Here is a 23,873-nt window from a genome sequence, read left to right on the forward strand (position 1 = left end):
GACACCAGTGTTCACACTCATTGGATCACAAGCAGCAAGCAGCCTGGGATCTAAGTCACACATGTACACCCCCACACAAATACCCCCCAAACTACAGTCATCCACACACCTTCCTACAGCATGGGGTTCCAAGTCTCCCCAATATGCTGACTCACTTACTGGGGAAAAGGGGAGGACATGCAAATAGGAGAGGGGAAGAAGAGAGAGGGGGACAAGGAAGCTGAAGATGCAGGAGAAGGAGGAAGAGAAGGCAGAAGGAAGAGAATATTGGGAAGAAGGATCACAGAAGAGAGAGACAACGAAGGGAGAATAAGCAGCAAAGAGAAATGTCAGCCTGCTGATTTTTGCTGTGATGCTCAAGTGACCAAAGGCTGACACAAGGCAGTCCTTGAGAATTTCTGGGGGTCAGGGTGTTGTTGTTTTTTTCAGACATTTGTCTGTTTCCAAGAATTCCTGCTTCAATAATCATCCTGCAAGTTTCTCTGGTGTTTGAGCTTTCTTCCCGTGCCTCCATCACCAAGAAAGGGCCCAGAGCCTGGGGCTTGCCCCTGAGAATGGGCATAAGGGCAGGCTGGCTACTTTACACCATCCTGGCCTCCGGCCACTGGCCTGGAGTCAGCCCAGTGCCGCAGAATTTCAGTTCTAGCATTTCCACCGATTACCTTACTCCTCCGCTAGGCAAACACAGGCCCTCCTCCTGCCTCCTACCTCCTCCACAGCACTCCCATGGAGATCTGCACAGCCTAATGGGCAGCCTACCAAAAAGCTGAAAGCCTGGTGAAACCTTGTGCCAACCTGACAGCATATCCAGCCCTCTCTCTAGTATGCTCACGATGCATAGAAATCCCCTGGTCACATTTTCCACTTCCACTTTTTAGCTGTCAGTCTGTCCATTCTTTTGTGCAATGCTTTCCAGACCTACTTCTTTCTTTTTTTCACTGGGCTGTCCTTATTTCTCAGGTCATCAACCTAATGGGCATTTACTTATTCTCCCTGTCCCCCAGGTACATGCACCCCCTCTGTCAGTATGCCCCCTCCCTAAATCATAAATCCCTGGGGCCCAGGAACCTGTGTTTTCAACCAGCATCTCAGGAAAATCTGATGCAGGCAGGACACACTTGGGAACCACAGATGGGGTCCATCTTTTATGCAGCTGCAGAATGTCTCCAGTGCTCACTTATTACAGTCTTCTCTCTGGAACTGCAGCAAGACCTTTGTGGGCCCTAGGCACTTCTGCCCCCGTGTGCTCATTCCTCCATTTAAAAAATAAATAAATATATATATATATATATAAATAAATATATATATTTATGTTTATATATATTTAAATATATACATTAATGTTCATTTATTTTTGAGAGACATACAACATGGTGGGGGAGGGGCAGAAAGAGAAGGAGGCACAGAATTCAAAGCAGGTTCCAGGTTCTGAGCTGTCAGCACAGACCCCAACACAGGGCTCAAACTCACAAACCATGAAACCATGACCTGAGCTGAAGTGAGATGCTTAACCAACTGAGACACCCAGGCACCACTCACTGCACTGGTATGAAAACGAATTCCTTAATTCCCTACAGTTGTACTCATTTATTTTATTCTGCTTTGTAAAAGAAATTAAAATTAAAACATTTTTCTTGGCCTTAAAATTATTCTGATCCCTAGGTGCTATGCCTGTGGATAACTCAGCCCTGCCTCAGCCCCTCTCCCAAATCTGCAGGATCCTCCCATTGCCTACAGAATAAAGTCCAACCTTCTCAGCTGGCTCACCCTGATCTAGGTTCAATCTGTATTCCCAACGCCATCCACTGTAGCTCTTCCAACCCATATAGGCTCCAGCTTCCAGGCCTAAATGTAGTTCTTTCAACACACCATGCATGTATGATGATACCACTATGCCCTAGCTCTCAGCCCAAATCAATTTTCCTTTCCTTCTCTACCTACTGACCTCCCGCTCAAACAGCACTTTCTACTCTGGCCTTCCCTAGTCGCACTGGTTGAAATTAAGCATCATTCTTCTGCACTCCATAGCACTATATGTGTCTATTATTATACCACTTATTCGCCCTGCCTTTTGCCAAATATACCCAATTCTGAAATGCACTTCTTTTACAGTATAACGTGTCTTTTTTTTAATTTAGTTATTTATTTTTGAGAGGGAGAGAGAGTGGAGGAGAGTCAGAGAGAGAGAGAATCCCAAGCAGGCTCTGCACTGACAGTGCAGAGCCCAGTGTGGGGCTAGAACTCACAAACTGTGACATCATGAGCTGAGCCAATCAACAGTCGGACGCTTAACTGACCAAGCCACCCAGGCTACAGCATAACATTTCTAAAGTCAGAAAGTGGCTGTAACACGTGCCAAACTCACCAGCCACCAGGTATAGTACTACACTTGAACATGTCAACAGTAATTTTCTGCATGTGCAAACCCAACCTGCGTAGCAAGCACTGAATCATCTGATTGCTTCCTTGTGGGGTTATTTGCATTGTTAACATCACACACAGCTGAATTTTAATTTTTTATCCTTAGTACCTTTTTAAATTATGCTTTGATGTATTACTGAAATAAAAAGCTATTTTGGACTAGGCTATGGCCTGTAGATGTCAAGTAAAGCCAATAAACGAAGTAGAAATTGCCAGATCTCTTGGCACATGTCATGAAATTTCCTAATTCCTTGGACCATGAAGAACTTATTATTCAGACATTGAACTGCTCTGTCAAAAGCTTCTAAGTAATTTCAAGAGATGTTGTTTAGTATACAATAACTATAATTTAGTTTTCTCCTGAGCCAATGAGGAAATGTACAATTTAAACTCCAGAATTCTTGCACGCCTGGGTGCCTCAGTCGGTTAAGCATCTGACTTTAGCTCAGGTCATGATCTCACGGCTCATGGGTTTGTGAGTTCAAGTCCTGCATTGGGCTCTGTCTCCCTCTCTCTCTGCCCCTTGTGCTCTCTCTCTCAAAAATAAAATAAACATTAAAAAAATAAACCCCAGGATTCTTTAATTCACCTCAAAATTATAGACTCTTTCCAAAAGGAGTTCAAAATGGTGAGTACAGGTTATAAAAGGTTACCATAATGCTTACCTACAACTGCAGATGACCAAAGGTGAAACAAAGAATTTTTACTTTGAGAGAGAAAGTGAGAGGGTAAGCAGGGGAGGGGTAGAAGTAAAGGGAGGGAGAGAATCTTAAGCAGGCTCTGCAGTCAGCATAGAGCCCGACACAAGGCTCCATCTCATGATGGTGAGATAATGACCTGAGCCAAAACCAAGAGTCAGACACTTACTGACTGAGCAACCTAGATACCCCAAAAATTTTTAATAAAAAACCTGAAAATAGTGAAGATTCCAAACTTGTGATACTGATGAAGAAACACACAAATCTACAGATAAAAATCATCTATTGTTAGTTCATTAAAAAAAATTATACACATTTAGTTTTGTTTTTTTTTCTGCTAAAAAAAATTATCTTAATGATGAATGGCAAAATACAATGCATTTTTTTTTTGGTCAAAAAAAGCAGTCTTTTGGTAAGCTTATTATTTCTTTACATTTCCACATTAGAAATCTCTTGGGGGTCTGGGACTATGTATTAATTATCTTTCTCTCCCCTCTAGTGTCCTTGCATATGAAAAATGCTCATTACTGAGTTGGTCTAGCTTTCTGCCAACAGTTTCATTTCTATTAAGTCTGGCCTCATTTCTATTAAAATCTAGCTGTATGCTTATTTTTTGAGTTGGATGGGTACATTTCATTAAAAATGCCCTTTTTGAAAATTCAAAATCAGTTCATGCTTTTATTCATTCGAGTATTTATCAGTGCCACGCAGTGACAAGAAGACAAAGGTGAGTAAGACACAGCCCTGTTCTGAACTTTACTTACAGTCTAGAGGGAAAGAGAGGCCAAGCAACATATCACAAACCGGTGTGATGAGAGGTATGGCAGGGACATACAAGCTGCTGGAGGCGCAGGGAGAATGGTCATCCCATGCAGCCTCCAGGGTAAAGGAGCTGAAGAATGAGTAGAAAATAACCTGGAAAAGTGGACATCTAGGTGGCTATGGGAGAAGCTGGCCTAACCTGAGAGAACAGTGTACATGAAAGCATAGAGATGGGGGTGGGAGGACCCACCAGGGGAGAAAGGACAAGAAGTTCTACTGGGCTGGCTTGCAGAGGTACCATGATGGGCTTCCGAGGTCCAGTTAAGATAAAGTCCAGTTCTGGGCTTTATCCTGAGAGCAGTGGGGATATATTTTCATTGGCAAGATATTATTCCATGAAGTCATAAAGTGGTACCAATTATATTGTTCTCCAATCTCTATATTGGTGTCATATAAGGATGTAATCAGTCTTAGTCAATACTGCTTTTTTTTTCCTGCCTTCCTTTATTTCTAGCATTTTAAAATTCTTTATGTTATATGTAAGTCAAGAGAGATACCTTATTTATAAGATTCAAAGTGAAAAACAACTATATTCATTTCAGTTACCTCAGACACCCCTATTTCTCCTTACTGCAGAGAAAGAAGCAAACAGAAACATTCACCACTAAATTCTTCATTTGCAATCCTATGGACATTTATTTTTATTTTTTTAAATTTTTTTAATGTTTATTTTTTTTGAGAGAGAGAGACAGAGCACGAGTGGGGAAGGAACAGAGAGACAGACAGACAGACAGACAGAATCTGAAGCAGGCTCCAGGCTCTGAGCTGTCAGCACAGAGCCTGATGCAGGGCTCAAACCCACGAACTGCAAGATCATGACCCAAGCCGAAGTCAGACACTTAACCAACTGACCCACCCAGGTGCCCCTATTTTTATATTTTCCATTGCATTCTTTTCTGTAACCCTTAATTCTTTTTTTAACAAGAGCATGGAAAACCTACATAATAAAAACTTTTATAATAAAAATTGACTAAAAAACCTTGCTAAAGTTAAAAAAATTATATATTATATATACACACATGTTTATATATATATATGTATGTGTATATATTATTCATGTATATGTATGCATGTATGTATGCATGTATGTATATATGTATATGTGTATGTATGTATATGTGTATATGTGTGTATGTATGTGTGTATGTGTATGTATGCATGTATATATGTATGTGTATATATGTATGCATACATATATACACATACATATATACACACACATATATATGTATATATATACATATATATATATATGTACGATTAGAAATAAACTGGACAAAGAAGAGAAACAGGATATGTTCTCTAATTTTCTAAGGGTGGCCATGTGGGTAAGGGATTGGATTTATTTTGTATCTAGAGAGCAAAAAGTCCAATTTTGCTTAAATAAAAGGATGAGAACAGTGGAAACGTATAGCGTCAAAGGCAGTGATAGCTCCATCACAGAAGGTGCATATCATAGACTATATGGTCATCTTTCTAAAACTCGATTCAAAAGATTCCCCTTTTAAGTCTATGAAACCTGGCAGTCTCCGAGCAAATTTGAACTTTGACACAGATGCATCCTTAAATGGCTATCCAGAAACATTCAAACTTTAGCCACACATTAAATAAATTAGTAAATCACTTTCCCTTCACCTTACAAGACCCTTAAATGCACAGGTATTCCTAAGAAAGGAATATTAGCACATATATGCTTATATTATTTCAACGAAGGATGAAGTTATCCAAATAAATACTTCATAATGTTAAAGCCTGATTTTTTTTAACGTTTATTTATTTTTGAGACAGAGAGAGACAGAGCATGAACAGGGGAGGGGCAGAGAGAGAGGGAGACACAGAATCAGAAGCAGGCTCCAGGCTCTGAGCCATCAGCTCAGAGCCCGACGCAGGGCTTGAACTCATGGACTGCAAGATCGTGACCTGAGCTGAAGTCGGCCACTTAACTGACTGAGCCACCCAGGCGCCCTGAAAGCCTGATTTAAAATGTAGATGCTGTGTTTAAACACTACATCCTACAGAATAGGATTTTTTAAAGGTAATTTTTGCTTTCAATCAGATTTATACTAAACAGGAAAGTATTTTATTTTAGCATTCTTCATTATCTTTATACTCTTAAATCCCATTAAAATCTGGAAACAGTTTTTAATTGGACTTCTGTTTTATGGCTTGTCATTACAAACTTGGTAAGTAAAGCCTAATGTTGGAACAATTGAGTGACTCAAGACTGGGCGTTCTACATTTGTGGATTCTGCTTTCCATGGTAGGTGAAATGTGCCCAAAAGAAATACGGGGTTTCTGAGCTAATGAACTGGGAAAGCTGCAGTGCCATCTGGGAAATGAGAGGATGACCTTTGAATGACAATCTTTTCTAAAGAATAATTCAAATGAAGAGAAAGTGAGCCAGGGCAGGCAGACAGCTCTAGAAACAGTTCTGGCTTAGGGGCTGCTCTGGAATCCACCACTTGAGAGTCTGTTGACTTAGAAAGTCATTATACTTCTCTGAACATCTGTCATTCTTTCATCTAAAAACAGAGGGGAAATCCAAGGAGATAATATTGTTTCCATCTCAATAATTAGTTGATATTATTACCTACACAGGAAAACAGTTCCGTTCAATGGAGAAAAACTTAGAGCTCAGAGTCAGAAAACCTGAATCTTGCTGTCAACTAAGTAGCTATTTTACCTTGAACAAGTCTCCTACCATCTCTAAGAATAAGCTTCCTCATCTAATTGGAAAGACACAGACAGCAACATGAAGAAAAACTGCAAATGTATCCTAATGTTGTTTTAAGCTTCAAACTAAAAGCTCTATTTTAAGAACAACTATTATGATTATTTTATAAATGGGGAAGAGGCTTAAAATTTTTCTAGGTTCTACAGCTAGTAACAATAGTGCAGATGTTTGATATCTAATCTCTAAGACTAGACATATGCCACTTACCCTACCTAATAGATTTCTGGGGAAACGAAATAAGATAAGTGTCCAAAATGAACTACTGGGATCTCATCAAGATAAAAAGCTTCCACACAGAGAAGGAAACAATCAATAAAACTAACCAGCAATCAACAGAATGGGAGATGATATCCACAAATGACATATCAGATAAAGGGTTAGTATCCAAAATCTGTAAAGAACTTATCCAACTCGTCGACACCCAAAAAACAATCCAGTGAAGAAATGGGCAAAAGACATGAACAGACCTTTTCTAAATAAGACATCCAGATGGCTAACAGACACATGAAAAGATGTTTGATGTCACTCATTATCAGGGAAATACAGGTCAAAACCACCATGAGGTACCACCCCACACCTGTCAAAATGGATAAAATTAACAACTCAGCAACAAGAGATGTTGGCAAGGATGTGGAGAAAGGGGGACACTTACGCAGTGTTGGTGAGAATGCAAACTGGTGCACCCATTCTGGAGAACAGCATGGAAGTTCCTCAAAAAATTAAAAATAGAGCTGCCCTACAACCCAGTAATTGCACTACTAAGTATTTATCCAAAAGATACAAAAATGCTGATTCAAAGGGGCACATGCACTTCAACGTTTATAGCAGCACTATCGACAATGGCCAAAGTATGGAAAGAGCCCAAATGTGCATCAACTGATGAATGGATAAAGAAGATGTGGGGTGTGTGTGTGTGTGTGTGTGTGTGTGTGTACGTGTGTGTGTGTGTGTGTATGTGTGTGTGAATATATATATGGAATATTACTCGGTGGTCAAAAATAATGAAATCTTGCCATTTGCGACAATGTGGATGGAACTAGAATGTATTATGCTAAGCGAAATAAGTCAGGCAGAGAAAGACAAATATATTATTTCACTCATATGTGAAATTTAAGAAACATGGGGCACCTGGGTGGATCAGTCAGTTAAGTGTCAGACTCTTGATTTCAGCTTGGGTCATGATCTTATGGTTTGTGCGTTCAAGCCCCATATCAGGCTCTACACAGAGCCTTCTTGGGATTCTCTCTCTCCTCCTCCACTCCATCATGTGCTCATACTCTCTCTCTCAAAAATAAATAAACTTCAAATAAATTTTAAAAAAAGAAACAAAACAGATGAACATAGGTCTGAGAAGGGAAGGAAAAATAAGGTTAAAACAGAGAGGAAGGCAAACCATAAGAAACTCTTAAATACAGAAAACAAACCGAGGGTTGCTGGAGGGGTGTTGGGTGGAGGATTGTGCTAAATGGGTGACAGCCATTAAGGAAGGCACTTGTTGGGATGAGCACTGGGTGTTACATGTAAGTGATGAATCACTAAATTCTACTCTGGAAAGTATCTTTACACTATATGCCAACTAACTTGGATATAAATAGATGGATAGATAGAAAGATAAAGATAAAATGTTCTACCTATTATAAATAGTTATACAAGCATAGGGTATTATTAAAACTAAGCTTTAAGTCCTCTAGATTTATTTTTAAATCCTCTAGACATACTTTTTCCACTCATAAACATTTCTATTAGACCAAAAGCCCCATGAACCACCTATTCTATCTAGCATGTCACAGTACAATGAGTTGAATAAATGGGTAGATCACTGCTGCTTTAGAAATGATCCATGAGTTTAATTAAATGTCTTAAACAAATGGATACATTTACACTGCACAAGGCCACTCTTTGAGGATCTGAGAAGAAAGAACTATAATTAGACAAGATAGATATAGTTGCACTAGTCAATGAAACTTGCTACCCACTAAAAGAAACCCCACTCTCAGGGCCCAATCGTTCATCCAAACCAAACAAAGAGCATCCTCCCAGACTTCGCTCGATTGCAATTATGCATCAAACTAGTCAGAAGATAAACAGTACTGCCCTAAGGCAGCCACAACATTCCCCTAACCAGAAAGAGGAGTGGGGAAAGGGAGGAATCCCTGCAACCTCTTCATACAAGGCTAGTTTGATCAAATTGAAGAATCAACTCCTAGCAAAGCGCTTTAGAGATAACAATATTCTTAATAAAATGTTTTCCCATTATAAAAGTTTATCAATTCATTTTTATTCTCTAAACCTATTGAAAAAGTGATTTGGTAAAAAAGACAATCCTCAAAAATCCAGAACTTACTATATAGGCTGCTGTGTGTTTGAGCTACTACTACTATTATATGAGCCCCCTAAAGGCCAGAAGTGTCCTTAGCACAGTACCTGGCATATAACAGACTCAGGAAATAGGTGTTAAATTTATTCTAGGATGTAACAAACTTTAAAAACAAATTCCAATTCTTAAAACAAAAATCCCTATGAAAAGTGAAAACTACACAAAATTTCATATTTCTTTCATTTTCCAGAAGTGGGGCTCTCCCTCACTCATTTGAAAACTGTTCATTCCATTTCAGTTATGTGTGTACTTGTCCACTACGTTCCAGAAAGGATTATGATGGCATCATTTGGAATGCATGAATCTTTTTTTAAGATTTAAAAGAGATCACATCCAGGCAAAAGATGCTCTGGACTTTATCAAAGATTTGAAAATCATAAATCAAATACCCGTGTACAACATCAACACCAAAGCTGTTAGAACCATTAGTCCCTTCGGGTAACTTTAGCTTTAATTTAAAATGGTCCTGAGAAAACACTGCACCAACACCTTATTTAACTTCAGTAAGAGCTTGTATGGGTAAAATATGTTTTCAGGCCAGGACACTTGAACATATGTAAACAATATTTTATCCCACTTATGGGATGAGGAAAATAGAAAATGGTAGTCCAGGGAGAGCCATTACACGATTAAAAGAAACAAGCATTTATTTCCAAAGTGCAGGAATTAAATTCAGTTTCTTTTCATTACTTCCCAAAAAACCCAACATGAATCTTTCCTCTGGATTCCTCAGTTGTCCAATATATTAAAGTTACCTATGTAGAACAAAACACTGAGCACTTCAATTATAAATTATCTCTATGTAAACAATCCTCTGATCCTGGTTCCTTGAAAAGGTGAGCAAACAGCTATAATAATACCCCTGGTCCAACATACGTATATTAAATGACAGTTTTGCTATGGAAATCACTAAAAGAGCATTTCCAACAGAGAGAAATCCAACTTGTCAAAATGCTTTATAAACGAAGGTTGCAAGCCCAGATACAAAGTTTAGAGGCATTTTCATTTTCCTTACATGTAAAGTTTATGATATATTAGTACACTCAATGCAAAAAAGATAAGATCAAAGTCAATAGCCGATGAAATAAATTTCATCGTACAAAGCCTAAAGCTGTGTAAAAAATCTCTAGATAAAAATTTGCTCAAGGTAAAAATTGCTCAAGAAAGGTAACAACATTAACCCTAGCAGACAGCCAAACTGAGAAGAGGCACAGCTTTACAGAATTGCAAATGACATCAGCATTACGAGAATAATAATTGGAATAAATACCGTCTGCAGGCTGCAAAAACATTCAACGCACTTGCTCCTTCACCTCTCCCCCTCATCCAGCTGGGTAGTGAAGGCAGCTGCCTCTCCCTGCCCTCCTTCCCAGTGGCTCCTCGCGCCACCCTCTCCCTTCTCGCCTCCACCCCTTCCCTCCCCTTTCCCCTCCTCTCCCCGCCTCCAGCTGGTGTATTCAGCAGCCTAGCGAGATTAAGAGGCGCTCGCTACAGTCACTGGGCCTCAAGACAGATCTAACGTTTCCTAGCTCCAGGAACTAGAGAAATTAGAGACGCGACACCCTGGTGGTATTAGATGCCTTCGCTCCATCCCGGCCCCTCCCAGGCCAAGGCTGAGGTGGGAGCCTTGGGCTAGCGGAGTGGGCCGCCTCTTGGAGGACCCAGTGGAGTTCAGCGGGGCGCACCCCGCCGCCAGCGCTACCTGAGCTGTCCATGGTGCTGGCGCGTTCCTGAGGCTGCTGGGCGGGACTCCGCGCCGCCGCCGCCCCGGCGTTCACTCTCTGCTTGCCGCCACCCGCGCCGCTTCCCGCACTTAAGTCCCGGTTACTGTCCACCAGCTGCAAGGATTCGTAACCATCGTTGCTGGTCTTTTTCCGGTAGCTCCCGAGGAGACTCATGGGCAAGCCCAGAGAAGAGGGGGGAAAAAATCAACCTGGGAAACGAAGGGGAGGTGGAAGGTGGAAAGGGCTCGAAGGAGGAATTTAAAAAAAAAAGATGAACACAAAACCTCACAGGAGGTGAAGAAGGAAAAAAAGAAAGAAAGAAAGAAAAAGAAAAAAAAACCATCAAGTGTCCGACATGACGCATAGATGAGTGAAAGAGGGAGCGGCCACCAGAGAGGAGCTTGGCGGGGCGCGCGGCAAAGCCACCGCCCTGGGCAAAGAGAGGCTCTGGGCTCCCGGCGCGACCGAGGTTGAAAAAGAGGGCGCGGGCGGGAGGGCTAGCGGGTGCGCGCGTCCTCGGCGCCGCCGCGGAGCCGCCGGCCCTGCCGAGCTCCGGGACCCGGGCCAGCCACCCTCTGGCTGGGGAGTGCCCGGAAGCAATCCTATAGGTGTCGCCGCGTCGCCCCGCCGCGCAGCAGGGCAGCTCCAAGCGCGGCTAGCCCACGGGGAGGGAAGAAAAGAGACAGAGTAAGGGAGGGGAGACTCTGAAGAAGGGGGGCTGAGGGCTGAAAATGGGGCGTGGTGGAAGGGGGAGGGAACTACTACGACCCGGGTAGTGGGTGTTTTCGCGCGCGAGGTAAAGAAGAAAGAGGCTGGGTGTCTGTGTTTGGTAAGCTTTGGGGACGAGGGGGTCTCTTGGTAAAATCCAGACACGCCCATTTTGTATAACTTAGCCTATATTTGCTGGAAGATTCGGCATATCAAAGGTTATCGTCCTGGAGGACTGACTTGTAACTTAATTGAACAGAAAGAGAACGCATGTTAAATGCCAGTTATATGTATGCTAACACAGAAAGAAACAGCAGTATTTTGCACATTTAGGATAATGGGAATGATCCCTAAGTGAGATTTCAAAAAGCTGGCTATTCTAAGTACGAGACAGGGTCCATTCCACCTTGGGAGTAGATGTGACTGTTTCAGGAACTATTTGTTGAACGAATAATTGGGGGAGGAGGGGAGGTCGAATCAGGTGCAATTTCAGTTCTGACATCATTTACCTTGGGACCTGGAGAAAGGACTATACCACTCAGTTGGCTTGAGGGGATGGTTAGGAAGCAAGCTAGACAAGGATTTTCTTTCCATTCTCTAGCCCCTCCCCCTTTTTTCTTTCATAATTTTCAGAAAACAAAGAAAGCAGTCACTCATTATCAGTGCAGAATTAATCACAAAGTTAATCAAGCTGAAGGGTCAGAGCCCCTTTCTTGCAGAAGTCCTTTGCAAGGCTATGCACCTAATTTTATATTTGTGATTTTATATTCCTTATTCTTAAAGAGAACCCCAGCATTATATGTTTCATGGCTTGCAAAACCTGGACATAACTCTAAGTCTCAAATGTTCATTTTCACCTGAATTACTAATACTGCAGAAGTATCTCTCATTTTTATCATTTCAAGTAAAATCCTGGTTTAAAATGATACTTTTCCCTGTTAGGACTTGCAATGACTAAGTAAAGAGCTTTTCAAAAGTCATTTGGCAGAGTTTCATCACGGATCAGCAAGAAAAAAGTGCATGTATATAAAATTTGCTTAAGCCCACACAAAGGCATTTTTGCCTTCTCACCTTTCGTGGCTTTCTCTTGCTGTTATTTTGATCACTTAAGGATATGAAATCAAACAACGTCTAAGAGGCTTGGGTCCTAATATCTTGGGACCCTAAGTTTCCAAGAAACTCTAGCTCTACATAGATCTACATAAAATAAATTAGTTGGATTGAAAGACATTTGCCTATTCAAGGACCACCCAAACACAAAGTCTTAGAAGAATAGGACGAATCAGTAGAGGCCAAGAATGCTGCAGATTCCTCCAGTCCCTCTGGGAAGACCTCAATTCCCTGACCAGTTGCTTTCCAAAGTGCAGTATCTGAAAAAGGTCTGGTGTGACCCAAATCACAAATTGCAGTTAATGCTCATTTACAAGATCAAACAACTTGAGTGAGAGCAGTTAAAACTGTAATAAAATTTTAAACACAGATTTCATACTTTTAATTTTCCAAATCTGTCAGATTGAGCTATTTTATGTACTTGACTAAAGTAATACTCTATGAAGTCTAGTAAATACATATTTTCCAATAACATTTTAAATCATCTTTTTCTGCACTTTTCCTTCTCTCTTAATTCATTACTGAGACACAGGGAGAGTAAATACCTAGTATCCATCATATGCCTTGGCAAATTCTGGATTTATAATCACTGGATTAAGAGAATTTAGACATGGCCACTTTTCAAAAGTGAAAAATAATTATTTTCAAAAAGAGCTCTCTCAGTTCTTTTTGTTCAACTGTTTTGAGAGTTCCAGACATACTGCTGGAAGAAATTTAGATGAAACATATGCCTTTGTATTTTTGGATATCTATCCCCCAGTTTGCAAATTTAAAGAAAAACATGAATGGGCTAAAGGGACCACTGAATTTTTTTCTTGACATTAATTTAACATAAATAAAATTAATCAGAATAACTGTTGGGGCACCTGGGTTGCTCAGTCAGTTAAGTATCCCAACTCTTGATTTGGGCTCAGGTCATGACCTCATGGTTTGTGAGATGAGCCCCACGTCAGGCTCCATGCTGTCAGCATGGAACCTGCTTGGGATTCTCTCTCTCCCTCTCTCTGCCCCCCCCCCAAACCCTTGATCTCTTTTTCTCTCTCTCTCTGCCCCTCTGCTGCTGCTCTCTCTCTCAAAATAAATAAATAAATAATTTTTTTAAAGGAGTAACTATTAATGACCCTACAAAATTAAGGATATAAAGAACATAAAAAGGCAGGAAAATACAATAACTACGTTAATTTACAACAGTCTAAAAACTAGTTTGGGGCTTAAATTGGAATACGCACCAATTTTGACACTAAAATTGTCTTTACTATCCTAAAGATCAAATTCATAAAGAGTTCACTTGTGCATGAGGAGCTTACTTTTCTACTCCATAAAATACAGCATAGTATAAACAGCATCACTGTATAGTTGAAGTAAGAAATTAGTACGTAACACATAGAGAGTAAATACTTAAATATTCACTATTATCACTATTATTGGGCTGGCTTGGGCATGGCTGTGTCCTCAGTGCACAATAGTCCTAGTTCTTCCCTGGGGAGATGCTCAGTAAAGGACAGTATTATTTTTTCCAGGATTATACTAATGGAAATATGTCTGTGTTATTCTGAATGAGGACCTGTGCTTAAGGAAGGGAGATGGCACTGGTAAAATCCAAGGTGAACATTTAGAGCCAAACTCTCCTGCTTTTCCAAAAGCAAGATTGCTCCACAATTTATTTTATCTCGACAATACGACCTCACATATGGAACAGAGCCAAAGAATTAGATGCCCTCTTCAGGGATCTGGGGGTAGCATTCTTTCCCTTTGCCTTTTCTACTGCTGACTTAGTAAGTCACTTTTACTAACTTGGTAAAGGTTATCCACACTGAGGAATGTTCAGGCCCTATTCCTGCCCATCACGTCCACCCCCTCAAAATACTCTCCCATCACAACAGATGTCACAATATTTTGTGGTGGGAGTAGAAGATGATATATGCCATGACCCATCTGGGAATATGATCCGTGCTTTTAAATTTCCAGGTATAACATACCGGTTAAAATTGAGGTTCTAGAACCATATTTCCTAGGATTGAACCCTATTTCTACAGACTCTTTTAGCTGTATCTCCTAAAGTACTTAACCTCTCTGCCTCACTTTCCTCCTTTGTAAAATGAGCATAAGAATAGTACTATCAGAATAAGGCTGTAGTGAGAATTAAATCAGTACCTAACATATAGCTAGTGCATAACAAATGTTATCTGCTATCACTATCATTCTACTGTTTTTATAAGGATAAGTAACTTTTTTATTTTTTTTAATTTTTTTTAACGTTTATTTATTTTTGAGAGACAGAGTGTGAACGGGGGAGGGGCAGAGACAGAGGGAGACACAGAATTCAAAACAGGCTCCAGACTCTGAGCTGTCAGCACAGAGCCCGACACGGGGCTCGAACTCATGAATCGTGAGATCATGACCTGAGCCGAAGTCTAATGCTCAACCAACTGAGCCACCCAGGCACCCCAAGGATAAGTAACTTTTTAAAAAAAAATTGTAATTTCCTATCTGTAAAATTAGGCTAATATAAAAACATTATGTATAATGTAGAAATTGTTCTGCCTTGACATTTTAGATATTTTTATGCATCTCTTTCCTATTAGATTTCAGACTCCTTGAGGACAAAATCCATGTTTTCTCATGTCTGTATCCCTCATGATGTCTAAAGGAGCACCTCACACTCACTAGAGATTGAGTAAATATCTACTGAATAAAGTAGTGAATAAATTAACAAATAAAATGCATTTGTGTCACCTAGTCTAGTGATTTTTTAAAAACTGTACGTTGTGGTTTACTAGGTTATAAAATAAACTTAGCAATTCATTACCATTATTAAATGAAACAGGTCAGAAAACATCGGTTTTTGGCATATGGTAAGATATGGTTTCTTGAACTACTGTTTTGAGTTTGTGTGGTGAAAGTATGTTTGTGTTTCTCCTCAATAATGACATAAATGTATTTTTCACTATGGGTTCTAATTATAAATGTTTGAATGTCTATGTATAGCAGTAGTAAGGGGTCCTAGGGTCCCAACTGTAAATGTCCTACCCACTGTGACATCTGAATGCACTTGCCTACATAACTGGACAACAAAGAGTTCTGTCTCTGTTCTCTCTGTGGCAAAATGCAAAAATTATTATGTATGATCAGGTTTCTAAAATGCATTTCTTGCAATCCCTATCAAAATAACACCAGCAGTCTGCACAGAACTAAAACAAACAATCCTAAAATTTCTATGGAACCAGAAAAGACCCTGAATAGCCAAAGCAATCTTGAGAAAGAAGAACAAAGCCGGAGGCATCAAAATCCCAGACTTCAAGCTATATTACAAAGCTGTAATCATCAAGACAGTATGGTACTGACACAAGAACAGACACTCAGATCAATGGAACAGAAAAGAAAACCCAGAAATGGACCCACAAACATATGGCCAACTAATCTTTGATAAAGCAGGAAAGAATATACAATGAATTAAAGACAGTCTCTTCAGCAAGTGGTGCTGGGAAAACTGGACAGCAACATGCAGAAAAATGAACCTGGACCACTTTCTTACACCACACACAAAAATAAACTCAAAATGGATGAAAGACCTAAATGTAAGACAGGAAGCTATCAAAATCCTCCAGGGGAAAGCAGGCAAAAACCTCTTTGACCTCAGCCACAGAAATTTCTTACTCAACACATCTCCAGACGCAAGGGAAACAAAAGCAAAAAGGAACTACTGGGACCTCATCAAAATAAAAATCTTCTGCACAGTGAAGGAAACAATCAGCAAATCAGAAGGCAACCGACAGAATGGGAGAAGATACTTGCAAATGATGTATCAGATAAAGAGTTAGTATCCCAAATCTATAGAGAACGTATCAAACTCAACACCCAAAAAACAAATAATCCAGTGAAGAAATGGGCAAAAGACATGAATAGACACTTCTCCAAAGAAAACATCCAGATGGCCAACAGACACATGAAAAAATGTTCAACATCACTCATCATCAGGGAAATACAAATCAAAACCACAATGAGATACCACCTCACACCTGACAGAATGGCTAACATTAACAACTCATGCAACAACAGATGTTGGTGAGGATGCAGAGAAAGAGGATCTCTTTTGCACTGCCAGCGGGAATGCAAGCCGGTGCAGCCACTCTGGAAAACAGTATGGAGGTTCCTCAAAAAATTAAAAATAGAAATAGAACTACCCTATAGCCCAACAATTGCACTAGTAGGTATTTATCCAAGGGATACAGGTATGCTGTTTCAAAGGGGCACTTTCCCCCCCATGTTTATAGCAGCACTATCAACAATAGCCTAAGTATGGAAAGAGCCCAAATGTCCATCGATGGATGAATGGTATTACTCGGCAATCAAAAAGAATGAAATCTTGCCGTTTGCAACTACATGGATGGAACCAGAAGGTATTATGGTAAGCAAAATTAGCCAGAGAAAGACAAATATCATATGAATTCATTCATGAGAAATTTAAGATACAAAACAGATGAACATAAGGGAAGGGAAGCAAAAATTATATAAAAACAGGAAAGGGGACAAAACATAAGAGACTCTTAAATATGGAGAACAAACAGGGCTGCTGGAGGGGTTGTGGGAGATGGGATGGGCTAAATGGGTAAGGGGCATTAAGGAATCTACTCCTGAAATCATTGTTGCACTATATGCTAACTAACTTGGATGTAAATTAAAAAATAAATTAATTAATTGAAATAAATAAAATAAATTTAAAAATAAATAAAATAAAATGCATTTCTTCAATTTAATGCTTTAATATAAATCAATGAATAGCATTGAAACTCTCTTTGGCAACATGCCTCAGGTATATAATTCAGATTCTGTCCTTATTGAATAAAGGTCTATGGATATAAACAATGCAAAGTGCTCAAACTGAGGACCAACAGGCCATGTCTGGCCCCCAAACATGTTTTGTTTGTCTTTTTTTTCATTGTAAACTTACATGCCTTCACAGAAGGTTCATAGGCTCCAGCTTGAGTGCCATAGTTCACCACCACTTCCCCACGTGAAATACCCAGCCTGCCCCACTCATTCTTACCATCAGTCAGCCCTTGAAGGCATTTGAATTTGAGACTTCTACAGTAGTGGCCAGAACTACAGGAGTAACAGCACCAAGACAGATGCCAAAAGCCACATCTTTAGGCCACAGTCCAGAAGAAAGAGCAATGGGCTGGAATCCTCTCCTGACTCTATTATTAATCAGCAGAGTAGCCTTGATAATCATTCTCCTCTTAGCAGTAAAACTGAAGGTGTTGATTACAGGATTCTTGCTAGTTCTCAAATTTTCCTATCCTTCTCAAAACTTTAGCTGTCATTTCCTTCCTTCTCCAAATGAAGCCCAGAGGGAAAAACCATGACCGTTTAAGTGTTCCAGTTTTAAGTCCCAGTTAATCAAGGTTTTACTACAGAACACATGCTTAAATAGTGGCAGCTGTCAAGAGTTACACATAGAGCAATACACAAGAGAGATGAGGAAATATGCTGGAAAAACTGAGTGAGCTGGTAATATTTAATAGAAGAAAACCTCAACTATTCCTACAATAGTTCCTTGGAAATGAGGTTGTCTGTTCCTGATGCCTGATGGAATGCTGGGTCTCCTACAAGACAGGACAAATTTTCCAGCCAGGGCATTTTTTTTTAAGATAACTCAATACCCCCAAACCTGTGCCTCCTTGAATCTCTAACAGTAATAAAAATAACTGTCACTAGTTACTTTCCATTTGCCAGGTACCTTATCTACCATAATTTCCACCCAACCACCTGCAAAGGTGTTACCCTTTTTTTTAAGGCAAACTTGGAGAGGTTAAGTTACTCGCCCAAGCTCATACAGCTAGCGATCAGTATTCAAAATCCAGTCTTTCTGATTATGCTTTGGCCACTGCACCAGTCTGAGGGGACAATTCCAGTGGTCAAAGTGAATGCTGGATGGCTCTTTGGGTCATTTCTTGGATCTGACCTAAGGGTGGCCAGTGAAAAATGGTTGGGACACCTTACCAGAACTCCCCTTGCTTTACTATCCACAGGGTAGGTTCTGCTCAGTGAAACCTGCAAGTTTTCAATGTATGTGGCTTCCCAATAGGCAATCTTGTTTTGTAACTATCTGGCTTAGAGGACTTGATATATTGTGCTCCTGAAAATTGATACTTGGCTACTCTTTGGCCTAGTTTTAATCACTAGAAAGAAAAATAATCTTCATATTCATTAAAAGAAAGCTCCTCACTTTGAAAGAAGGTTATCCCCCCCGTTGTGTTTGCACATGTGTACATGTATAAATATATGTGTATGCAGATTAAAAAGACATTTTTTCTTTGGGAAGAAAAATACAACTATGAGTTCAGGACTCTCCACATGTAGGTGTTCTATAATCTAATTTCCCACTCAAAGCCACATTCCCTTTCCATGAAGTTGAAGAGACTACTTGTCCTCCCTCACAGAAAGAATCAAATGAAATAAGGTCTATGAAAGCACATAATTAACACTAAAGCCCTACTCAAATGCTGCATTTCATCAAATCTAAGAAATCGCCCATTTTGAAAAGCATTAAGAAAAATACACGACTTATGATATACATATGACATCTTTAAAAGGTTCCAAGATTGCACAAGTGTTAATATATTAAAAGCTGTTTTAGAACTGATGCAACAAATTTTACTATTATTTGACTATCTGTTAACCTGAGAATATTATTTGTCTATTTATAATTCAGGTATTTTGAGCACCTCTGGTAGCTAAAGACAACATTCATCACATTTTACCAGGCCTAACTTGGTAATTGCCAAGTAATTGGTGTTCAGTATCCGCTAACCGAATGAAAATGCAAAAAAAAAAGAAAGTTTGAAAGGCCATCTTTAACTTACAGAAAAATTCACCATGGGTTTCTTAGTAAGCTCACTTAAAACGCAGCTCCACTTGCTAAGATTCAATTTACCCTTGACTTTTCAAGGACACGCTCATGGTTTAACAATGTAACACCTACATTACCATTTCAAGAGTAACTCATAGAAGCACCTGTTTCTTTCATTTGTCATTTTATGAGCAAGGAAATCAGCTTCTTAAATGGACAGACACTGACAGACTACCGTAAACTGGCCCTGTGTTCAATTGCTCTCAGTCTAAGGAATAACAAACTGAAAATTTTCATGTGGTAAATAGCTCCTCAAAGCAAGTACAAATCTACATTGAAGTAAAAGTTTCCCTAAATCTTAGATATCCCCATGTTTGACCCTGAGTTCATTATATAAGATTTTATGTTCAAGATCCTTAACATGTAGGTGCTTATTCTCTGTAACCACCCTTTGGTGCCTAAAGGTTGAGCCCTAGTGCATGTGACAAATCCTATATGATGGTGATAAGGAAAACTATGATCACCTCAGATGTGGGTAGAATCCATTCCTTGAGTGCTGAGTGTCCAGGGCACCAAACCACTGCTACCCACTTAATCATATTTCACTGAGGGGGGAAAAAACTAGCATTTCCTGGGCACAAAATTGCCTGGGGTTTTATTATTATTATTTTAATCTATTTACCCATTTAAACCTGAAAGGTCTTTTGAGAAGGATTACCATAACCATGGAGACCAGAGCTCTACACACAGCTGAGCGTGAGCTAAACAGTGATTGTCAGTGATCCTCAATATTCTTTTCCATCTTCTTCTATGCTAACCTTGATCTTTGGGTGGGCACATGGCCATCTATTACAACAAATATATTTCTCAGTCATCTTTCATGTCTTGGACCTGCCAGAAGCAAGTTTTCTATAATCTGCTAGGTATACACATGAGACTAAGTTGTGGTATAATAATAATGATTTTGTGATATAAGTATAAATGATATGTGCAATTTTTAGTATGCATCCTTGAAAAGGAGGTGGGTTTCATGTTCTTCTTCCATTCCTTTCCCTTTCTTCTGGTTGGAATATGACGCTCCAACACACATCTTGGACCATGAAGTAAACTTGAGGTTGGAAGACTTCCACATGAAGCAATAGAAGGAACCTGATTCCCAGAGGACCATGACAACCCTGGACTGATTATCTCTGGACTTCATAAAGATAAAACTATTTTGTTCTAAGCCACTGTTACTTGCTTTTTTCTGTGAGGTGCACCCAAAGCTAATCTTCACTGTGATACAAAATGCAACCTAACCATTGGATTTCAGCTGTTTTTTTTGCCACAACATTTAATGGCAATTATTTAGTCTATGTGACTATGGACAAATAAGTTCTCTATGCCTCACCTTCCTCATCTGTAAAATAGTAGCATCTAACTCATAGAGCAGTCATTATAATCAAATGATATAAAGTACATAAAGAGCTTAGCACAATACAATGAACGTTATCTATTTTGTTATTTCTTGTCACTATCCTTCAACTGACACATAGCGGAGTCTCTTATGCCTGACTCCAAAGCCAGTGATTTCTCCGCCTGACTCCAAAGCCAGTGATTTCTCCACCTCACCTTGTTATCCAGAGACTGCCTTCTTAGACAGACCCAGCCCGGAGCTACAGAGCTCTATGTCATCAATGAAATCCCTAAAAGAAGTGCTCCTTCTGTGGGGTGTAATTCTCTTTCTTTGATCTGCCCACATAATCTCAATGCAGTCTGTAACATTTTAAGGCATTAAAGTTGATACAAAACTTAAAGCAAAGTGTCAGTGCTATGATATAGTAGTCCTGAGTCTATTTCAATATGAACAAGTGAGAGAGAGTCTGATTCTTTCTCCATTCATGCTAAAAATAATAAAGAATTTGGATAATAAGTCAGAGCATCTTTATTTTATTATTTTATCTTTTACTATTATGGAAAATTTCAAACATATACAAATTATGAATTTATATAATTGATCCCTTTGTACCCATCATTCAGCATCAACAATTACCAAGTCACAGCCAATCATGTTTTATACGTATAAATCCCTAACTACCTTTAAGCAAATTCCAGACTTTCTGTTATTTCATCAGTAAATATCTCAGTATGAAGCACTTTAATTTTTGGAACATCATATTTCATTATATTGTAATGGGGCAAGGTGCCCTTCCACTGTGTACTGAGAAATTAAAATCACCCACCAGTTCCCTTTCAGGAGACTTCAGAGGAACCTGCCTAACCTTTCTGTCTCCTTACTTCCCAGTGGAAATAATATATCATCCATTCAGCTTCCTGTCCCTACTCTCATTCACTCCTATCCCCACATAACTCACCTCTTCAAGTACTAATCATAATCTTAGTAAGGCCTTGCTGCCCAAAAGATGTGGAAATCAGCATGGAATTAAGTTTTTCCAGGATAGCAGAAATTTATGGAATATTAAAGTTGGATGGAGCTATAAAGGGCAGGATATTCCTTTCAATTTAAAGATAAGAATATTGAGACCGGGAAGTGAACAAATTGATTCACTTTTGGCTTTCTGAAATGCAAATCCAATTATGTGACTCAGCTGCTTAAAACCATTTGAGGGCTTCCAGCTGCCCTCTGTCTAAGGTATTTAACATCATGAACTCCTCACATTTTAAGATAAGCTACTCAGCCCTCACCACTTGCCCCTCTCTCCATTCTAAGTCTAAACATAAAGCTTCTTTATGATCCCCTGTCTGGCCAATTCCTGCTTGCCCTTCAGATCCCTGCATAGATAGCACTTCCCCAAGGAAACCAACGAAGTTCTCAAAACCAGAGTTCTCAGAACACTGTACATCTAACATAGCACTTACAACACACTAATTTGTGTTGAAATTTCCTATTAGATGTATGACTTCCCACATCAGATTATAAGCTTCATGATGGCACAGCCATGTTTGCTCTAACTCCATGCCTGACACAATGCAGACACGGATATATACATGTTAAATAGAAGAATGGTCACTGCCACCGAGAAGAGTCCACGAAAGATATAAGGGAAAGTTGCTCTGTATACTGCCTAGCATCCAATGAAGATTAGTCACTGCATTTGTTACTACGTCACACCTCAGAACTACATATAAGGGACTGGCTGGCTTTCTGACCAGCACAGGTCAGAGCTCTTAGCTTTCTACCGCACTGCTTAATATGGATTCTGCCAGTACTGTCACTTATTGCTAGTTTCCTATGTAAATAAAACCATTTCTACTGAGTAATGGAAAGTGCCTAGATTTATAGTATTTTGAAATATTTTTGTTTGGGGGCAGCTGGGTGGCTAAGTAGGTTAAGTGCCCAATTCTTGATTTCTGCTCACGTCATGATGTCATGGTTCGTGAGTTCTAGCCCTGCCATTGGGCTCTGCACTGATAGTACAGAATCTGCTTGAGATTCTTGGTCTCCCTCTCTTTCCACTCATGATCTCTCTCTCTCTCTCTCTCTGTCTCAAAAATAAATAAACATGCAAAAAAAAATCATTTTTGTTTGAAATGTACTTTTTAACCTGACTAGGAGATTCACATACTCCAGATCATCTTCTTGCAAGACTTATGGATCATCATTTTTATTTTTTATTTTATTAAATTTATTTATTTTGAAAGAGAGTGCATGCATGTGAGAAGGAGAGGAGCAGAGAGGGAGAGAGAGAATCCCAAGCAGCTGCTGCAATGTCAGCCAGCACATAGCCCAACAGCAGGGCTCAATATCATGAACTGTGAGATCACAACCTGAACTGAAATCAAGAATCAGATGCTTAATCAACTGAGTCACCCAGGGGCCCCTGGATCATCATTTTTAAAGAGTATTTCCTTTGGGCCAGGTATTGTTTATAAATAACAGAAGATGGCCCTTTCATCTTTGCCTCTGAAATCACTATGCCCATATTGTATAGACTGTAGGAAATCACGTGTTGGTGAAAAATGAGATGGAAAAGTTCTCAAAAGAAAGTATGTGATTGGCTGCACAACTCTGGTATCAAAGACCACTGAATGATACACTTCCTTTAAAGTTTATTTATTTATTTTGAGAGAGAGAGAGAGAGCAGCGGAAGGACAGGAAGAGAGAGAATCCCAAGCAGGCTCTGCACTGTCAGCACAGAGGGGGGCTCAATCCCACAGACCGTGAGATAATGACCTGAGCCAAGATCAGGAGTCAGACACTTAGCTGACTGAGCCACCCAGGAGTCCTGAATGATACAACTTAAATGGGTTAATTATATGGTGCATAAATCAGGTCTCAATAAAGCTGTTGCAAAAAATAATAATGATATTAGAAATGTTATAAGGTATAATTGGATATGATTTTTAACAATACAGTAGCTAATATGTATTAATGTAATCAACATAATAGCTAACATTTATTAATGTAAATATAATAGCTAACATT

The 23,873-nt window shown here is 39.6% G+C and overlaps 1 protein-coding gene across 2 annotated transcripts in view; it reads right to left on the reverse strand.

The window, feature by feature from the left end:
* Positions 1-23,873, reverse strand: part of DNAJC6 (DnaJ heat shock protein family (Hsp40) member C6) — a 139,073-nt gene that overhangs the window by 90,195 nt on the left and 25,005 nt on the right. Inside the window, exon 1 of one of the 2 annotated variants that reach the window (XM_049618534.1) lies at positions 10,755-11,022. The exons of the other annotated variant lie outside the window; for it this stretch is intronic. Coding sequence (XP_049474491.1) covers positions 10,755-10,950 — 196 coding nt within the window. The 5' untranslated portion in view covers positions 10,951-11,022. Of the gene's footprint in view, positions 1-10,754; positions 11,023-23,873 lie in introns of those variants that run through there. 2 annotated transcript variants of the gene reach the window in all.

Source organism: Panthera uncia, assembly GCF_023721935.1.
Source record: "Panthera uncia isolate 11264 chromosome C1 unlocalized genomic scaffold, Puncia_PCG_1.0 HiC_scaffold_4, whole genome shotgun sequence".
NCBI classification, from domain to species: domain Eukaryota; kingdom Metazoa; phylum Chordata; class Mammalia; order Carnivora; family Felidae; genus Panthera; species Panthera uncia.